The following is a 19,280-nucleotide window of genomic DNA, read 5'->3' as shown; positions in this document are numbered from 1 at the left end:
AGACAGTGGGGCCACTGGCACATCCGACTTCCACCAGCAGACAGGAGGCTTCTTAACATACCCCAGGCTCCCCAGGGAAAGGCTAGATTACTGGGGCCAGGTGCTCAGCACAGGTGGTACATAACTAACCTTGGTGCTGCTGTTGGTGGTGGTGGAAGGGGCTTAAGAAAAAAGAAAAAGAAACAGACCCCAAAAACCACACTGCTCTTTTATTCAATAGAACAACCCCCTTTTAACTCAGTTTTGAATCATACACAGAAAAAAAAAAGCCCAGAGAAATTTCTGCAGATAAACCAGTGTGAAGAGAACGCGCATTACACACTATTATCAACATAATCACTCCATGAAGAGGGAAGGGGTGTTGGGGGAGGCGGGGGGAAAGGAAGCAGAAAGAAAAACAAGGGACACTGTAAAAACATTCAGACGTTTGGGATTAAAATAAAATTTAAAGGGAAGCCTTCCAGGAAAGAGAGGAACAAATGGAATCTGAGGCAGATTAGGTGTTAAGGGAGCGTGGAAAGGGCTGTCCCACGGCAGACAAGTCTAAGGGGGCTTGGCTGGCCCCACCTACCACTGGCAGGGGTGCTAGGATGGCTGTGAACCCCAGACCTCAAAGTTAGCCCTCTACTCTACAAGGGTGGCACAGACAAAACTCTACAATTAAAAAAAACACAACCCACCACCACCTCTGGGAATGGCCATGGCACCTTGATAATCTTAGAACCAAAGAGACAAGCCCTCCCACTAGCCTGACATTAATGGCCAAAGCCTGTGCCTAAAACCATTTGCTCCCCTCTCCTTGGAAAGGTGGTGAGGAATGGAGAAAAGGGAAAAGAATCTAATTGCAGCAGAAGACCGGGGAGAGCACCTCCTTGGACGGAGTCTGAAGAAAGGAAGAGATAAGGAAATAACAAAGGAAAAGAAAAAAAAATTAATAAAAATTTCACGATATGGAGCCAGCGTGTTCCGATTCCGTCCACAAAAATAACTCAGGCTGCTTTGCCGAACCATCCTGTCCACCAGGGGCGCTGCTGAGGCTGTCTGCCTGGAAGGGTCACCAATGGGCGCGGAAAGTCCTCATTCTCATGGCTCGGGCCATCGCCGCCGCGGGGAGGGATCCTGGCGGCCCAGTTTGGGGAGAGGCAAAGGGAGTTGGGTGAGGAGAGAAAGAAGACAAAGAAGACACTCGATGCTACGGGGCGCCAGGAGAGCCCAAGCTGGCGTCCCTACTACCAACTGCCCATTCCCAAACGAGTCCTCAGTCGCTTGGCCCAGCCCGGTGCGTGCACACACACACATGCGTGCACACAATCACATGCGTGCGTCCCAATGTCTGGCTCCATATGGTGAGGTTTCGGCGAGTGTTTAAACGAGACCAATTCTCTCTCTATATAATATATATTTTCTTAAAAAACCAAGTCTAGTTCTGTGGTGGAGGCGGTGGGGGAGCTGGAGGCATCCCGAAGGGCGGCATGCCCGCCACCCCCATGCCCATCATGGTGACAAAGTTAGAAGGGTCCATGGGAGGCGGAGGAGGAGGGGGCGGGGCATACATCATGCCGGCGGAACCAGGTGGCGGAGGCGGCGGAGGGGGAGGGGCCCCGGGCGGCAGAGGCGGCTGGACCCCGGGGGGCAGGGGCACCATAGTGGGGTTGCCTTGCATCTGAGGGGCTCCTGGAGAAGCTGCGGCAGCCGCCTGCTGCTGTTGCCATGGCGGGATGGACCCTGTGCCAGCGCTCGTGGTGGTAGTCGTCGTATCTGGGGTGGTAAAGAAGCCCAAGGTCACACGCGCGGGGGCACACCGCGGCTCTCTGCGGCTGCTGCCTTGGGATGGGGGCGAGGGGCGTCTGCTCCTTCCTTGGCATGCTGTACGGTGGTGGGGGGCGGGCGGGCGGGGCTGTTCTGATGATGGGGAGTGGAGGGGTGGGCAGGACTACCCTGGGGTCAGCCTAGAGGTCTCTGGGCTTAACAAGTAAGCCTTTTGTCACCAATGCCCCTTAAGGGCGGAGGGGAAGGTCCAGACACAAGAACCAGCTCTGACATCCCTCCGCCCATCCGCCGCCACCACCGAACGGCACATTCAACCTCAAGGCCACAGCTACTCTTCCCATTGCCCGGTTCCATCCCTGCAGTCTCTCAGGCCCCAGTCACATCCCTCTCCAGAGCATGCAAGCACCCCCACCCTCCCGGCCATACGCACAGGCTCTCAGGCCAGCCAGCAGCTCCCTCAGCCTGGGAGCCTGGACTCTGGCGCCCTACTCACAACAGCAGGCTCCCTTCCAGGCCCCACAAACCTCTCCCCAGACACAACCACAGCAAACACCAGCTCTTCTCCCCGAGATCCCCAGGGCCACTGAGCCCTTGCCATCTGCACCCCCAGCAGAGACTGCAGTCTCATTTCAAGGCATCAGCTGAGGCCCCAGTGCTCTCAGCCCCACCCTCGTCCCACCCACACCCGAAGCCCAGCCTGCCCCACTCACTTTGCTGCCACGGCAAGGGGGTACTGGAAGCCATACTGCTGCTGGGTGGCGGGGGCGGCGGGGGCTGCTGCTGCTGCTGCTGCCATGGGGGCAGAGGCCCAGAGGGGGGTGGCGGGGGCTGCCCACTGGGCGGCGGCGGCGGAGGCGGCATCATGCCCATAGGCGGCGGTGGCATCATGCCTGCGGGTGGAGGAAGCGCAGTGAGGAGTGGTACACCCCACTTGCTCAAGACCCAGGTGATGCCCATGAGTCCATGGCAGGCTAGCTTACCTTTTCCTTGATGCAGGCGATAGACCCCAGAGCCCACAGGCGTACTTCCCAGGTACTGATCTTGATGGAAGGAAAGAGCAGGGACTTAGCAGGACATTTGAACTGGCCAGAAAGACAACCCCGCCAACAGACTATCACCACATAGCCGGCAATTGCTACCCTTACAGGGGCAGTTCTGGAGCCTTGCCCATCAGAGATAAGCCTGTGCCTGCCCCACAGAAATAACTTCTTGAACCAGAATGGAGCCTTGCTCCTTCTGGAGCTCCAGCATTGGCAGGAGACCCAGTAAATACTCAGACTCTTCGACAGCCATTTCCAGTTCACAGCAACCTAACGTAACCCTAGCTTATCCCATAGCCCCAAGATTTCTGGTCTGACACTTACTTACCCATTGGAGGAGGGCCATGGTGCCCAGGTGGGTGGGGGCCCTGGTTCATTGGTGGCGGCGGCGGCTGCATCCAAGGGGGTGGGGGTCCATTAGGGTTGTGCGGCATGGGATGTCCACCGTGCCCACCTGTCAGGCTGGGTAATGGGTGTGGGAAGCTGTGGGGGCCTCCTCCAGGCCCACCAGGACCACCTCCATGCATGCCATGGTAGGGCCGACTCTCTGAAGGGCCAGAATTCATCCAGGGCGGCCGGCTCTGGGTGGTGGACATGAGAGACTACGTGAGAGCATTTCCTGCCACCGTCCCTGCCTGCTCCCCCTGGTGGCAACACTGTTCTTTCGGCTATGCCACAGGACCAGACACAAGGACAATCTTCCCAAAGTGAGGTCCCCAAATATCCTGACATCCCGGAAGAACAATGTTGCCAGCTGTGTCCATCAACCTGCTTTATCCAAAGCACCTGGCCCTAACCCCCAGTTTCTGAGAACAGAACAGGAGGCCAGACCACGAGCAGCAGCCCCTAAAGCTCACCGGTGGAGGAGGGTTGTTGGCAGGAGCAGCAGGCCGAGGTGCACTGGCCAGGGGTGTGGTGGCAGGCCCAGAGGTAGAGCCCACAGATGCTGGCACAGGTGCTTCACCCAGTTCGGCCATGAGGGACAAATATTCTTTATCCATCCGTGCTTTATCCTGAGCTGACTGGGGATCACCAGGCCTGAAGATGGGGTGGGGGACACAGAGAGGAGGAGGAAAAAACTGATAAGGAAACTTACCCTGATGAATTTACACAGAAATAGTTTGGCTGGGTTCAGTTATCCTTTCTAACCCTTCCTCAAATAGTCTGAATAGATCTTCGGTTCTGAGCCAGCTCTGCAAGCAGTATAACCATATGTATCCCAGCCACAGCAAAGACCCAGGGACAAGAGCAGAGGGGCAGCGCCAGACCACAGCCCACCATACCAGCCAGTAAAGTGTAGATTCTTCCAAAAATCAAGTTTCATCAAATTCTACGTTCCCAGTTTGAGGAAGGAAAATCTTTCCAAGACTGAAGCAACCTGCCAGAACTTGCTAGCAGAGCCTTTCAGATTTTCCACCCGAAATAGATAAATGTTATCAAGAACCACTCATAGTAGGTTAAAAGTCCACAAACTTAAGTCTTTCTAAACCAGTCTTTAGCAACAAAAGGTAGTTAATTTAATACTGAGCCACAATTAAACATGTATACCCAGGATGGAGGTTTCCAGTTTTCTTGAGCTCAAGATGATCTACAAAATAGGGATGTTCTGCACAGGCTGTTTCTAATAATTCTGGGCTTTAAAAATCCCACCATTACAGACCACATTCATAGAAAGGAATAGTTTCTCATGGGTCCACAGATTAACAGCAACCAAACAACATAGTAAAGGAACTGCCTATACACCATGGGCTACCAGGAAACCACAACCCCAACTTCTTACCTTTGGAATTTGCAATCGGAAGCAATGTGGCCAGCCCCTCCACACTTGGTGCACACTGTGGTATTGGTAATGCTGCGGGTCTCTGAGCTCTGCCAGGGTCTTAAGATCCTGTTGAGAAAAGCAAAATCCAGGGATAAGGCCTATCTCCCCACTTCGTGCAGGTTCTTCAGGTCTCCATGCACTCTCCCCTCTTAACTGATTACACACCTGTTATCATCTTCCCGCAGAGTCCCATTCAAGCGAGCCAACTCCCGAAGCTGCATCTTCCGCAGATCGTTCTGGTCCTCAGGGGTCTCAATACCCTGCTTCAGAATGTTTCTTATCTGGGGGAGGGGAAACAGACATTGTTATGTAGTGCTGAGGCCACCACAGGGAGTTCTGGCAAGAGGCTTCCTTGCTGGCACCCTCACCTGTTCTACTGCTTTCTTCACATTCTCCATGGTATTGGCAGTAACCAGGGCATGAAGTGGCTCATCTTCTCCCGGCAACATCTGGCCATCTTTGCGCCCAACTTTCCCTTCTTTCACGGATCCCTTCCCCCGGATCATGATCTTGGCATTACACTCCTTCTCTATGTTCTTCAAGGTATTTCCCCTACCAGAGGCAGAAAGGACTGAGTCATTATACCTGAAGGGCAAGTTCACATGCCAGAGGGACACAGGGTAGGCTGATCAGGCACTGGTAGGAAACAGTGAGTATGGAGAATTGGATTTTCCCACCAAAAGCTCTATGATCTTTAAGGTCAGTCATAGCAATCTCCAAGATTTGACTTCTCCATGGTAACGGGGAAGTTAGAGATTTTATCACAGAAAGGCATGAACTTAGCTAAAGCTAACATCAAGCAGTAAGGCAAGTCACCAATGGCACCCAATTAGGCACGAGACAGATGGTTCTTAAGGAATTCTATATCCTACAGAACAGTAGTTAAACTCACCTGGGCCCAATCAGCAGCCCCACAAAGTTGATTTCTGGATACTCATCTTGTGGAATCATTACTTTATCACTCACACGTGTTGCTGGAGGTCTAAGGAAGAAAAGACTCATAGACTATGCACATTTCTGAGAGATGACATCATTAACAAAGGCTCTTCTAGAACTAACCCTTGGACCCGTGTGCTAGTTACTGGTGATTAAGGTAAGTGAAAATTTAGTACCAAAATTACTCTATCACACCACACATGACCTACAGTGTCCTTGTCCCAGACAACCTAGCCCTTCTGCTTACTTGTAATCTGCAGGTGGCTTGAAATCCGGGTTGAGGGCAACCATCTCTGTGATAAGGTTGTGCCGCTCCTCTTCAAGTTTTTTGCGGGTACGGAACTCACGGGTGTTGAGCCGCTTCCCCTCGCTATTGTAGATGGGCTCAGGGGAAGGGGACCTGTGGGAAACAGGCCACCATTACTGCTCTGCCTTCACTTGTCTCTCAGTCCCACACGGGCTATAATAAGTCTTCCCCAGACCCTCTGCCTCTCAGACCCTAACAACAACACCCTTCGGAGGAACCGACCATAACGTGTGCTATTCAAGATCGTGTGGAATGGGGAGACGGAAGCTGGCTTAACATTAGGGGGAACTGGGGTGTGTGAGAGAAAGGGAAAAAAAAAATGGCTTTGCTTCTAAAAGTGTTGAGAGGGAAAAAAAGTCTGTCCTTCCTGGGGAAAAATCTCTGGATTGTAAATGGCAAGGAACAGTACCATCCTCTGGAGTCTTCTTGCCAAATATGGATTCATTTGAAAAAAAAAAAAAAAGTGCAATATTACAACTTAATGAACCATGGAAACCCCAAGTTTAGGTAAAATGGTAACTGTCAGAGCTCATGCCCTATTAGGAAGAAGTGTCTGCACCCCTACCACATAGTAAGGAATGAGCTCTTTAACCCAACTGGGACTCAAGGCTACTGCAGCTACTTGGCCCCACAATGGAGAGAGATGGTTCAAGGCTTCGTCTCTGCTTTTCCTTCAATGGCCTGGCTGGCTCTGTCCAAGGCCCAGGAGTCAACCTGTTTTCTGGCTGTTCGAGGGTGGGGAGTCTGGGTAGAGAAAAACGTTAACGTGCTAAAGCAGCTTCTGAGAGAGGCTGCAAATGCAGATTTGGTCAAGTACTTGTCTAGGGTCTGAACCTGCAAACGGCAAGGGGAAAACCTATGATTCTCCACCAGAGTTTACAAGTCCAGAAAGCAGATTTTCTCTCTCTCATTTTTTAAGGAGTAAAATGCTGTTGCTACAAGTAAAAAATAGTAATGATAAAATGGTCAGTTTACCACAGCTGGATTTTGCGGTAATAAAAAAAAAAGAGAAGTTACACTCCTAGAATTCTGAGTTAAGATTACAAAAAGGACCATAACTTGATATTATGAAAATTTAGTAGCAGCTGCAAGAAGGGAAGAGACCATGTGGATCAGGTTATTTTAAAAACATCCTGAAAGTAGTCAAAATTCCTATACCCTTGGTTTAGTTGAGAGAACCTTGCCTAGTTGGAGAGCAAGGACTGAGCTCGGCTGCTCCCACTGTCTTCAGCCTAAAGGGAACCATGTCACACCACGTTACACACACGATGGAATAAAAGGTCAGGTTTGTTCATGGCTAATGACGGCTAAATGACACCTCCGTTTCTAGCATTTGTATAAACTGTTAGCACAATAGTGAACAAAAGCAAACATACCCCAGCTCATTAGACTATCATCTTATACATGTAAATCTATAGATTTTAAACATTTTTAACTGTGCAACTTAAGCAACACCAAAATGGCACAAAGTGGCTTAATATTGAGAATACACCTTCTTAAGAAATAATCTTATTAAGGTAAGAGACTCATACATTTCCCTCCAACCTGGGCTCAAAAGCAAAACCAATCAGCCATTAGGCCTCTTTCAAACTGAATACAAAGGAGGAAAAAAAAAACACTGCTCTGGTATTATTTCTAACATGTTTGACAGTTCTAATTCCCACCCCATAGCTGTCTAAAATTAAGCATTTCTCACTAGTCACCAAAACAAGTTTTACCAGAACCAAATGGGTCATTTAAAGGCCTTACAAGTTTAATCTCTTCCCAAATTGTGGATGTGAAAGTACTTAATACTCTAGAGACTAGAGTGGCCCAACTTCTTCACTTCCAATAGGCATCACATAGATCAACTAAATTCTAATCTCAGTTCTCCAGGAAGCAAAAGTTTGTTAAAAATTCAACCTTTTGAGGAATTGCCTGGTAACCTGTGAACGTATTATTAAAGGGGAAAAGGCCAAAAAGGCACTAATCAGTTGTGGTCTACAATCTACAATGCAAATCTTAAAAAAACTAAAAATAAATTTAAAATGCCAAAAGAAATATAAAGCACAACCCTCCAACCAAAATGGACAGGTGAAAAAATAACAAATTTAATTAAATAAACTTGAAGAGTTCATATGGAGAAATGTTGTTTCCTGGCAAACGGCAGCAAGATGCTTAAGTGAGTGGCTTCTAAAATCATTACATCATCTTCCTGATTTAATAAGCCATTAAGTGGATAATAAAAGCCAAAAAACATTACTTTTTCAGGCAGTGTTTTCAACTACGCTGCACACACTAAAAGAAATTTCACTGAGAGGGAGAGGTGTATTGTCTTTCTACTAAAGGGACCAGATTTTAGCTGCTCAAAGATAGGTCAATAGAATTCCTGTTTGAAAAGTTCATTTCCCTCAAACATTTCAGTTTTCAAAGGTGAAATTGTAAACTGAAATGACATGACCACAGCTGTCTGAGGACCACAATCCCCTTAAAAACAAAAAAGGTAATTTAGGGTTGGTTGCTTGCTTTGCCCAAAACAGGTAATATTTTAAAATCATCTCAAAACCATGAGCAAGAAGACTGCAGCAATGAGCTGATGAGCTAATAACCAGATTGAGTTCTGGTCTGCTCAAATTCGGTGATGCTCAAAAATACTCTTAACCCCTGCATCGTGTACCTGTGAGAAAAATTCTACACCCTGGGCTTTCAGCCAAAGCAGGTATTGAAAAGGCTGGTTAATGGGCCACCTCACTGTCCCTACCAGTGGGTAAATTAGGTTAAAATCTACATGCTTACCAATTGGAAACCAGTTGACCATTTTCCTGTAACTTTTTTTCCTGCTAATAATTAAGTTCCATTCCAATTTTCTAACTGATGACTGACCATCTGTATTGCTAATTAAACCCTAGTCCCCAGAATGGTCAGATTAACCAGTCGTCTTACTAGGATTTTAATGAACTGACACATTATGTTGCCACCAGTAAAACGTATTGAGAAAAAGGTAAAAGCGTTACTGTCAGCTGGTTAAAACTGTTTCCCAACCTGTCCTCAGGGTTAGGGGGGATGCCCAGGTCTCCTGTGCGCAGTTTACGAGTCAGGTCTTCTATCTGCAGTTGCACTGGAAGAAACCAGGTTAGGAAAGAAAAAAAAAAGGATGGAAAAAAGACAATGTTACCAAAAAACATCTTAAATCTCAACAACAAGCATGAAGAACTCGGAGACTTTGAAAGGGACGACTGATCAGTGAACACCATTGAGGCAAAAACCCCCAACCATCTATCAGCAGGAGTCCATTTACATCTACAGGTATTTTTCACTTCAAAATGGTTATCACTTAAGGAAGCAAACAGTTTGTTGGAAGAGGGGTTAGCAGTAAAGACTGTTCACTAAGGCTAACATCAAAGCAATTACTAGGTGGTGTTTCACCTCTCCCTCCCCACCAACTGGCACCCGGAACCAAACCGCATGTTATCAACAATATCTTGTTCCCATCAAATTACTTTGAGGGCAAGACTTGAGAGCTTATTTTTTTCCTTTGCTGAATATTAAACATAGCCCAAAACTGAAACCTAATTAATTAACATGGGACAAGGAAAAATACCAGTTGAACAAAGATCACTTTCATTGATACCAGGCTTAAAATTCCTTTAACAATTAACGCATTTAGTAACCAATTCAACATCTCATAAAAGTTTGTACGCACTCTTTCTGTACAACCAGATTCAGGCTAGTAACTCCCAATACCTGCTGCCTTTATTCATATTTTAGATGACAATCCATATACCTTAATAATAAACCAATAACCGTTAAGATGCAAGAGGTCTGTCTTTAGACTTGCTCCTTATGTGAGAAGCACAGGGATGTAGAGGACAGAAAGTGTGTATCAAGGAGAATGTGTGTTGTGTGGCCCTCAGACCTTGACAAATGAAGCTGTACACGGAAGAAAGAGATGAGGGTTTCACATCAGTTCAATGACTCCAGGGACATGTTACCCCACTGATTTCTCAAGATAATGGGAACTGCAGAGCCAGAGCGCCTTCAGTGTACTGGATAATCACCACATGTTTCTTACCTTTGCAGATCTGAGTTCTGAGCAGGCACTGTTAATGAAGCAGGCTAGTCTTACAGGATTTAGCTAGTTGAGTTGGCTCCAAAATAGGATTAGTGCATGTCTAACCCAAGACACCCTTCTAATTTTAAATACATCCCACAAGAGTTACACACATATGTATTTCATACTCTGAAGAAATGAAAACAATTGTAATATAAAGAGGAGATACTGGGGCAGTGTGTACCATGGGACAGAAAATGAGTAAGACACCTTGCTCCCCAAGCTCTTCCATGCAGAAAAGTTCTGACTTGGCCATCAAGCATTAAGCTCAACAACTCAAGGTTAAAGTCACCTACCTTCTTTAGGTAGGTGGGGGCAGGCAGTCCTCTTAACCAGATTGTAAGGGTGTGGGGTCTGATCTGAGGAAGAGCAGGCAATTAAATCCAAAGGTTGCTATCTTCCTTGGGGCAGAGATCTACACTGGCCTTGGCTCTGATACCTACTTTGATTAAATGATTAAAGCTGTAAGTAGCTTAGGGATCAGTGCATTAACTCCCCCCACAACTCAGTTGTTTTTTCCATTTTTCTTGTGTTCTTGGGATATCACTCCACAAGGGACATTTTCACAAGGTGGTAGACCCAGACTATTCTAATAAGAGTCATGACAGGGTGGGTGGGAGTAGGTAGGAACAGTGGGGAAAGAAGAAATATTAGTACTGTGAAAAGGAGATTAATAATTCCAACAGCTCAAAATTCTCAGCAGTCTAAAATACAAGAGATTAAGAACTTCAAGAATAACAACATGCTGGCCTTGAATCTTTTTATTTGTGAAGGCCATGGCCTCATAAGCCTAAGAGACCTTTGCCCTAATTTACTCCAAAGGGGATGTTTATTTGATAATAAATGTTTATCAGTTAAAACTTTTCGAGACACCTGCACAGGTACATAAATAAAAGTAAAACTGCATTAAGAACCATGTATTTTAAAAAGATAATTTTGAGGTTAATTTCATTTCCACGGTGGATTATCATCCCCAAAAATTTCTCAACAGTTAAGATCTTTTATCCTACCTTATTCCACAACCAAGTATTACCCCTTTCCCAGCAGAGTTCGTTAGCAGCAAATACAAGAGCCCTCATTTTAAGACAGCTCTCCAAAGACCAAACCAGAAAAGATGCTGAAGGTTAAATTCAACAAAATGGTAAAAAGGGGTGCACTGTAAACACACTTTCAGAACCGCTTTTTGATTAAACTGAAGTTTTTTTCCCTCTTTCAGAAAGTACCTATAAGAAGTAAAAAACCACATTTTAGGGGAAGGGAGGAATATGAAATTATGGTAAAGGCCATTCTGTGAAAAAGGTACTTGGTTTACAATACCTGCAGTGTTCTCCACTGAGGCCACGAGGTAAGACACCCACCTACCTCATCAATTGGCAATGAACAACAGCTAAGAAGGGTGGGACAAGGTGTTGGACTAAGGACTATTCTCACTAAGTGGACCCCTCTACCTTCCCGGCACTCACGGAGAACACTGCTGTTATGAACAGACCAAAACAAGGAGCTGCAAATGCAGGACTTACAGAGTATAAACTGATGAATTATGTCAAAGTCATAAAAGTATACCTGACCATACCCTCACCTCACAATACAAAACTTTATAAAGTCTCAAACTTTTAAAAGATATGATGTTGCTCATAAAACACAGTAACAACGTGAAAACGCTCTTGGATGCAGAACGTGTATTTACCTATATAAGCTCGCTCTTGTTCCCGAGTGAGTCCAGGGGGGATAACCGTAGGCATTCCTGGAATCACAGTCTTCTGTTCCATTGTGTCTTGGTTCCAGCGGCTCCTCTTCCGCTTCTTGCTTGGGAAGTCTAAAGACAGATAAAGCCCATCAGATACAAATATACAACAGAGTGACCACCAACAGGCAGTTCAGGGTACTTAGGATCTATTACACACAACCTCAGCAGACTACGAAACTGAGAACTTGATCTAAAATGTAAGTGGCAAAAAACAAAAGACAAATCTGAGATATCAGACCCACACCGCCATTATGAGGGTACCTGGACCTGGACTGGATTAAGTTAACATTTCACATTTTAATTTCTGTCCAAAGAAAGTGTGAAGTATATAAACATTGTAACATCTTAATACTTAAGATTCCAGATAGTGAAAAAAAGGGCTAAGATATATACATGTCCATGAATGCCTTCAAATTCCCAGAAAAGAGTAGACTGAATTATCAGACATGTTTGTAAAGCAATAATGGCGGACAGCTGCTGGCTTACCCCCACCTCCACCTTCCCACCAGTTGTCTTTCTAAATGGGCCAGAACACAACTAAGCTTATGGTTATTAAGTGACAAAACCCAATTCTTCAACAAAATCACTTTTTTCTTCTTAAGTTTAGTAAATAAGCACTCAATTTTCCTGGCCAACGGGCACTTAGCACCTTAACCCTTAAAGGATGTTCATCAAAAGTTCAATGAAGAACAAACTATGCAACAGGAATCAAATGCGCCTTTCCCAAGACAGGGGAAAACTCCCTACACATGTGGCACACAAGTCGTCTACTTCCCAGAGGCCCAGGCGAGGGGAAAAGCCCCAACAAGGAGGGGGAGGCCAGTCAGATTTTCTAAGGTAAAATGACTGTTTAGGAAAAAGAACTCCCTCACAAGACAAAAGCAGTAATAGATGAGACCCAACCAACTCCTTAGGAGTTTGAATCTTTCCTTCACTGTAGCGAAAATCCTGCCTCACTGCCGAAATATTGGAGCTTATTCGTGGTACGCTGCTCCCTTTCAGGCTGCTCTCTACCACCAGGAAAGCGATGGCTCCACATCAACAACCTCCTCACGTGCATACTCAGCATCCCCGGTCCCCAACCCACCCCTCTCCCCTACACGAGAAGCTGAAGACCAAAGGGGCCCCTCAGCTATTTTAGTTGGGCCTCAAAACCAGGCGGCCACAATGCGCCTGCGCACAGAAAACCTCCCGCAGCTCGCCCCCACCCACAGCGCGCGTGCGCACCAAAGGACCGAGAACCAGGACGCACGCCCCGTGGCGCAGCCGCTCGGCTCTCCCCGTGCGCGTGCGCGTGCCGCGTGCAGCCGCCGTCGCCGCCGCGCGCCCCTCCGCCGGCCGGGCCCGTCCGCGCGACGCCTCTCGCGCTCTCTCGGCCCGACTCACCTCCTCCGCCGCCGGCCGGGCCCGGCTGCTGGTCCTGACACGGCGGCTGGGGTGGCGGCGGCTGTGGCGGCGACACGCGCTGGTAGAGCGGCGGCGGAGGGGGCGGCTGCGGGTACGAAGAGCCCGGAGAGGGCGGCCGCGGCGGTGGCTGCTGAGGAGGCGGGGGGGGCGGCGGCGGCGGCGGTGGCGGCAGCGCCGCGAAGGGGAAGGCCGCGGTCAGGGGCCCCACCGAGCCCACGGGAGCGGGCGGCGGCGGCCCAGGCACCAGCAGCCCCGCCCCAGGGCCGGGAGCAGGCGGAGGCCCTGGCTCGAAGCCCCCTTTAGGTCCGGGAAGTGGGGGAAGGCCGGGGGGGCCCAGCTTACCCAGCGGCGTGGCGTTCGCTCCGGTCGCCATGGCGCCCCCGGGGACCGGCACCGGCAGCTCCTTTCAGGCGGCGGCGGCAGCTGCTTCTCCTTCGCGAACCTTCTGGGAGAGGGGACTCGACTGCGCTGCCGCGGAGCGCGCGGACTCCGGTCCTCACGCAGCGGGCGGCGGCGAGCGGCGGCGCGAGACGCACAAAGAGGGAGGAGAGAGGGGGCCGCGGGGGCGGGCCGGGGGCGACCAGGTTTGATCCTGGATTGGGCAGGGCCGAGATGAGAGTCGGTGTCGGCAGCCTCCGATTGGCGGAGCCTTGGCCCTTCTCGATACGTGCCGGGATTGGCCAGACCGTTAGGCCAGGCGAGGAAATGGCGACGGAGCCTGACGAGCTACAAGGTGTCGCAACGCGTACTTCATTTGTTACTGCGCGAACTGAGCTCGGAGTCCAGAAGGGAGGAGATAGGGTGGGGCGAGCCCTGTGACGTTAGAGCTGAGAGCTTTCTCATTGGCTGAAGTTGATGGAGTCATTCAATCTCGTTGGTCGTAGTGTGATGGGATTGGCTGTCCGTTCGATTCTTTTGCTAGTCCCCTCTCGGGGAAGTTTCGCTGGGATTAAGCGAGCGGGCGGGCGTGGAGAAACCCTAGACGAATGAGGCTCACGCTCGGGGAGGAGTGGAGCAGAAGTGCGCAAACGTAGGTGGGGCAAAGCCGCCTCTCACCTTAAAAATAATTTTTTTGCTTCACGGCCGCGACCCCAAGGTCCGACGCAGAAGCCCTAAGTGACGTCAATCCTCAGTTTCCATGGTAACCCGGAACCGAGTGGGGGGAGGGACCGGCGCGCGCCGGTAAACCCGTTTTGTTGACTCCTCAGGTAAAAAGGGACTTCCTGTTTTCTTTGGGCCGGGGTGGGGGAGAATGTAAAAAGTTAGAGCAAAAAGGCTGTAAAATAGTCTTACTGAAGGATTGAACACTATCTGTACTGATGAGAACACATAGTCTTAGGTGGAAAATTATAAAGTTGCCAATTCCAAAATTAGGTTTCAAATAGGCCTTTCCCTTAGAGTCCCAAAGGGTTGAGGGGTTGATTAGATCATCTTAAAATCATGTAACTATGAAAACAGGAAATTTGTAAACAAGAGGAGGCCCTAGCCTTTCCAGATACGCAATATAGAAGACACAATAATAAAACAAGTGGTATTGTTGTAGGAAAGATGGATTAGCGCAAGAGTCCAGAAATAGATTCCCTATGTTATATAGGTAGAGATATCACAAAAGTGGTATTTCAGTTCGGTAAAGAAAAGATTTAGCTAGTAAATGGTATAAAGTTCTAGATCAGAACAGTAAAACAGACACAATACAGTTTAGGAGACTATTAGTCATCTAGCGGTTGAGACTTTAAGAGAGGAAATTCAAACTATAAAAAGATACTTGATTACTAAAGAAATTAAAACAAAAAAGGGAAGAGACAATGCATTAGGAAAATATATTTGCTGCACACTATAAAGGGATAATTTCTGTCATATTCAGAGAAGTCTGAAAAGCTAATTAGAAAAAAGAAAATTAATAGAAAATGAGTAAAGACTGAACAGGCAAGTCTCAAAAGAACAAATCCAAATGGCCAAAAAACGTGAAAGGGTACCAACAGCCCAAGCAGAAAACTGCAAATTAAGGTGATAATGAGAAATGTATGTTACCATCAAAATAGCAAAAAACAAATGTTCTAACACTGTGAATTTCTTTTTTGGAAAGCATTAGATTGTCTATTAAAATTGTACCCCTTTCAGGAAAAATAAAAGATAATCCCTTTCAATGTAGCAATCCCACTCCTGGGAATCTGCCCTAAAGCAAGACATTATATACTGTGTTAAAGGCCTTTTTACTGTTCAAGGTCTTGTAGCACTGTTTTATAATGACAAAAACCTGAAAATAAAGTGAATTTCCAACAATATGTGAGTAGCTCAATGATCCAGAGCCTGGATTATTAGCTTTGAAAAGCAGTTAATCCATACCATCTGATCTCGAGGGACTTGGGTGCTATACTGCTATTAAATGAGAAAAGCAGAGAAATACACATTACATGTAAAACAAACCATGTATATGTGTATATGTGCGCTTGCATATAGTTACATGAGCGTAGAGAAAGCTGTGGGAGGATGCACACCACATTACCAGTGAAGACACCAGAGAGGGAAACAGGTACCTCGAAGTTATCCAGTACAGTTTAAGAAACCCAACCTATTTTTAAAATGTACTTTATACTTTATTAAAAGGTATGATGTGATCCCATTTATATAACATTGTGTAACTGTATAGATATAAAGAAATGCATTGACGGGATTATGCAATTTTGATGGTGGTGGGATTTCAGGTAATTTTTTCCCTCCTATTTCTACATATTCTATATCCTGTTTTAATTTTTTGGACTGAGTGAGTATTATTTGTATAAAAAATAAAGCTACTATTGTGGACAAGAAAGGAAAATACAAAATATAGAATGTTCAAATCACCTGCTTGAAAATGAAGGAAAAAGTAATTTATTCAATAAATACAAATTCTTTGCAGGAAGGGAAAAAAGAGATATGCAATGTTTGAGCAGCTTGGCAGATATCACAGTGAATGAAATTCAGCTCCTGCCTTCCAGAAAACATAGCCTAGCAAAGGAAAAAGATGAGCACACAAATAAAAATGTACTGTGGGTACTAACGCAGCTGCCATGCCAGTAAGGGGAAAAGCCACAGCTGGAACTGTCATGTGGGGCCGTTATCTTCACTGCTTTCTAGTTGTTTCAGTTTAATTTCCTCCTCTGTCCTGGATTTCTATGAGAGTGTTTTTTAATTACCAAGTTGAAATATTTTGGTCTACTATTAATTTCTATTTTTGTTAGATTTTGCAGAATAATATGGCCTTAAAAAATCTTTTTCTCAATAAAGAATGATTTTATGATCAAGTGTATGATCAATTTTTGTAAGTGTTCCAAGGACAAATTAATAGCTAAGAGTTTGGATGGCTGTTCTAGGCTCTGAGTTTTTACATGCAATAGCTCATTCCATCCTTAAAACAACCTTCCAAGATGGGTATTCTAATTTATAGATGAGAAAACTGAGGCATAGAGAGTTTAAGTAACTACCCCAAGATCACATAGTCTACCAGTATAGTCTACTGGTCCAAGACTCCTAGTTGTACGAAACAGGATTGGAATGTAGGCCATGCCACTTGCTGACTGAGGACCATGGAGCATACTCTTGCCAGTTTTGAGGTAAGTTGGAGTCGTATAACCCCGGGCCAGCCATCCACCAGCTGGCAATAGGCAAGTCATTTAATCTCTCCATGCCTCAGTTTCTTTGTATAACACAGACACTAACATTACTCTCAAGGGTACTGTGCTGGTTCAGTGACATCAGAGGGCACAGTTGGTTTTTAACTGGGTATCCTGAGTTACAGGTGCAAGAAGTACACCCAGATTTCAGACAGATGCCTCTTGATTTTATATATAAGGGGCAGCAGTATATACATATCTAGTCTTTGTCCTTAGATCCTGGCAGAGAGCTTTAAAAAATCACTCAGGGATTTCCTGAGTGATGGAGGAGTGTCTTTAGTTAGTCATAATGAGCCCCACTGGACCATATCTGAGTTAAAGCTAATAGGGTGACTTATTGTCAGCTCTCAGAGCCCTGAAATAGCTTCGGGATTGCTGGCTGGTCAGAAAAAACAACCAACTTTCAGCCCAACTCCCCACCCCTGGCTGCGGGAGAGGGGTTGGAGATTACATTCAATCACATGGCCAATGATTGAATTAATCATGCCTATGTAATGAAACCTCAATAGAAGCTCTGCACAATAAGATTTGGAGAGCTGAGTTACTGAGCATATTGATGTGCCAGGAGGGTGGTACACCCGGCCCCATGGGGACATAAGTTCCTGAGCTCAGGACCCTCCCAGACCTTGCTGCCCAATGCATTTCTTTACCTGTTTATTTGTATCCTTTATAATAAAACAGTAATAATAAACAGGGCTTTCCTGAGTTGTGTGTATCATTCTGGCAGATTATTGGACCTGAAGGGGCATCATGGGTATTCCTTAACCTGTGGGGCCTTCACCAGCTCAGGGTAATTTGTGTCAGAATTGAACTGGGGATGTCCAGTTGGTACCAGAGAACTGGTGCAGGAACATAAAGGGTAAGAAATTTCAATCCCTACTAATCCCTGGAATTTTCTTTTAAATCTATATCTGATAGTTCAGACACCCCAAGTCCTGGAAAGATTGAGAGGTAGTCTCATGTAGCTAGCTGACACTGGAAGGACACCTCTCTGGGGTAACCTTTTGGGGTGGTAGAGATGTTGGCTATTGTGATTGTGGCAATGGTCTCATGAGTATGTATATATGTCAGAGTCATTGAATAGTAATTTTTAGTATATACAGTTTATTGTTTGCCAATTATATCTGATGAAGCTGTAAAGAAACAATAGAAGAAACTACAGGGAGAGAGTTCTGCCTGTAGTTCCACACAGGACACTGATTTCATTACTGGGAAAAGAGTATTTTTGCTTTTTTTTTTTTAGGCCATTACAGGGTTTTATTTTTTGAGTGATGACTTTATAATATTTAAATTTACATTTTATTATGTAGTACTTAATACTACATACATAATATGAAAGGATATGTGGCAACTTATGTGAGTTAGGAAGAGTTATAAATGGAACACCCATCAACCTAACACCCAACCTGAGAAGCAAGCTATTACCAATACCTTTGCAAATTTCTGGGGTCCGCCCTTATCCTACACCACATCCCTTACAGGGACTACCACCTTAAATTAGGTGTTTTTTTTCCCCCCTGATCTAATAGTTTTATCACGTGGGTGTATCACCAGACAATAGATGGTTAGTGTTGCTTTTGAGCTTTATAGAATGCTATCCTACTGTGTGTAGTTCTGTGCAATTTGGTTTGAGTATTACATCTCTAATGATTCATGTGTTGCTGCATTAGGTGTATTACGTTATTTCCAACCGTCCCAACAGCCCTGAGGGCCCACTTAGGATATGGTCCACTCAGGAAAAATATAACTTAGCAAGCTGGCCCAAGTTAGGGCCATGATACATTCTTCCCCAAACTCAGGAAGCATGATTGAGGGCCTACTGTGCACCACGCAGTGATCAGGTGCTGGACATGCCCCAGTGAACGCAGTCAGTCCTCTCACCCTCCTGAAGCGTTCTGGTTGTTGCCTTGACCCTCACTTACCTAGGTGTATGGGTTACTTATGGGAACATCCCAGGGTGCCCACGCCTCTTTCACTTCAACCACAGAATGGCTGAGAGAGGCTTCTGCTCAGAGAGGGCAGTTTGACAGTAGCTATCAGGGACAAACGCAGCCACCTCTGATCCAGCAATGCCACTTCCAGGAATTTAATCTATAGGACACTTGACTAAATACACAATGGCATTGGCATAAGAATATTTATTGCATAAGAGTATTTATTGCAGTAATGTTTATAATATTGAAGTAATAGATTTCTGTCAATAAGGATATAATATTGAAGTAGTAATTTCTATCAGTAGGGATATAATTACAGTTAATTAACATTTAGTTATGCAAAACCCACATGGAGGAATACCACTAGCTATAAAAACAATGTGGGAGGCACTGATGATGGAAAGCTCTCCAGGAAGGATTTTAAAAGCGTAAGATTCGAACAGTGTGTAGAGTATGTTACCATATGTATAAAAGGGGTGTGTGTGTGTGTGGATGGAGCATACATACCGAACTATTAAATATGCATAAATACTTCCAGAGGGATTCATAAGTAACTGGAACATGGATGGAAGAC

At 46.2% G+C, this 19,280-nt stretch overlaps 1 protein-coding gene and 1 long non-coding RNA gene across 25 annotated transcripts; one reads left to right on the top strand and one right to left on the bottom strand.

The window, feature by feature from the left end:
• Positions 1 to 194: 194 nt before the first annotated feature.
• Positions 195 to 13,814, bottom strand: SF1 (splicing factor 1). 24 transcript variants are annotated; one of them, XM_036995292.2, is made up of 14 exons: positions 13,099 to 13,635; positions 11,653 to 11,781; positions 8,897 to 8,972; positions 5,816 to 5,968; positions 5,525 to 5,614; positions 5,001 to 5,184; positions 4,798 to 4,913; positions 4,591 to 4,698; positions 3,668 to 3,848; positions 3,139 to 3,412; positions 2,751 to 2,810; positions 2,481 to 2,660; positions 1,554 to 1,758; positions 195 to 1,119 (listed from the first exon to the last, which is right to left on the bottom strand). In XM_036995292.2, exons 1-14 carry the CDS (start codon positions 13,490 to 13,492, stop codon positions 990 to 992), a joined length of 2,280 nt encoding a protein of 759 aa, XP_036851187.2. In that variant the 5' UTR covers positions 13,493 to 13,635; the 3' UTR covers positions 195 to 989. The 24 variants fall into 24 exon arrangements, with proteins under 24 accessions (XP_036851187.2, XP_036851196.2, XP_036851193.1 ...); XM_036995301.2 differs by lacking the exon at positions 8,897 to 8,972 and having other exon boundaries at positions 3,135 to 3,412; positions 13,099 to 13,249; positions 13,462 to 13,635; XM_036995298.2 differs by having other exon boundaries at positions 13,462 to 13,635.
• Positions 13,815 to 13,829: 15 nt separating this feature from the next.
• LOC140844605 (uncharacterized) lies at positions 13,830 to 16,399 on the top strand. The gene is made up of 2 exons (XR_012123162.1): positions 13,830 to 14,327; positions 16,019 to 16,399. It is a non-coding gene; the product is annotated as an uncharacterized lncRNA (long non-coding RNA).
• The last annotated feature ends 2,881 nt before the right edge of the window (positions 16,400 to 19,280 follow it).

This window comes from Manis javanica, chromosome 11 (genome assembly GCF_040802235.1).
Source record: "Manis javanica isolate MJ-LG chromosome 11, MJ_LKY, whole genome shotgun sequence".
Taxonomy (NCBI): Eukaryota; Metazoa; Chordata; class Mammalia; order Pholidota; family Manidae; genus Manis; species Manis javanica.
The sequence above is the reverse complement of the archived record's forward strand: the minus strand, read 5'-3'. Positions and strand labels throughout refer to the sequence as shown.

What these genes read in the sequence shown, in the direction of transcription:
- SF1 (XM_036995291.2), bottom strand. Translation starts at nt 13,492, where the DNA reads ATGGCGACCGGAGCGAACGCCACGCCGCTGGGTAAGCTGGGCCCCCCC. An exon ending in CTGCGGGAAGATGATAACAG is followed by an intron (nt 4,699 to 4,797) that starts GTGTGTAATCAG and finishes TTTTCTCAACAG; the next exon opens with GATCTTAAGACCCTGGCAGA. An exon ending in CCAACAACCCTCCTCCACCG is followed by an intron (nt 3,413 to 3,667) that starts GTGAGCTTTAGG and finishes GCTCTCACGTAG; the next exon opens with TCTCTCATGTCCACCACCCA.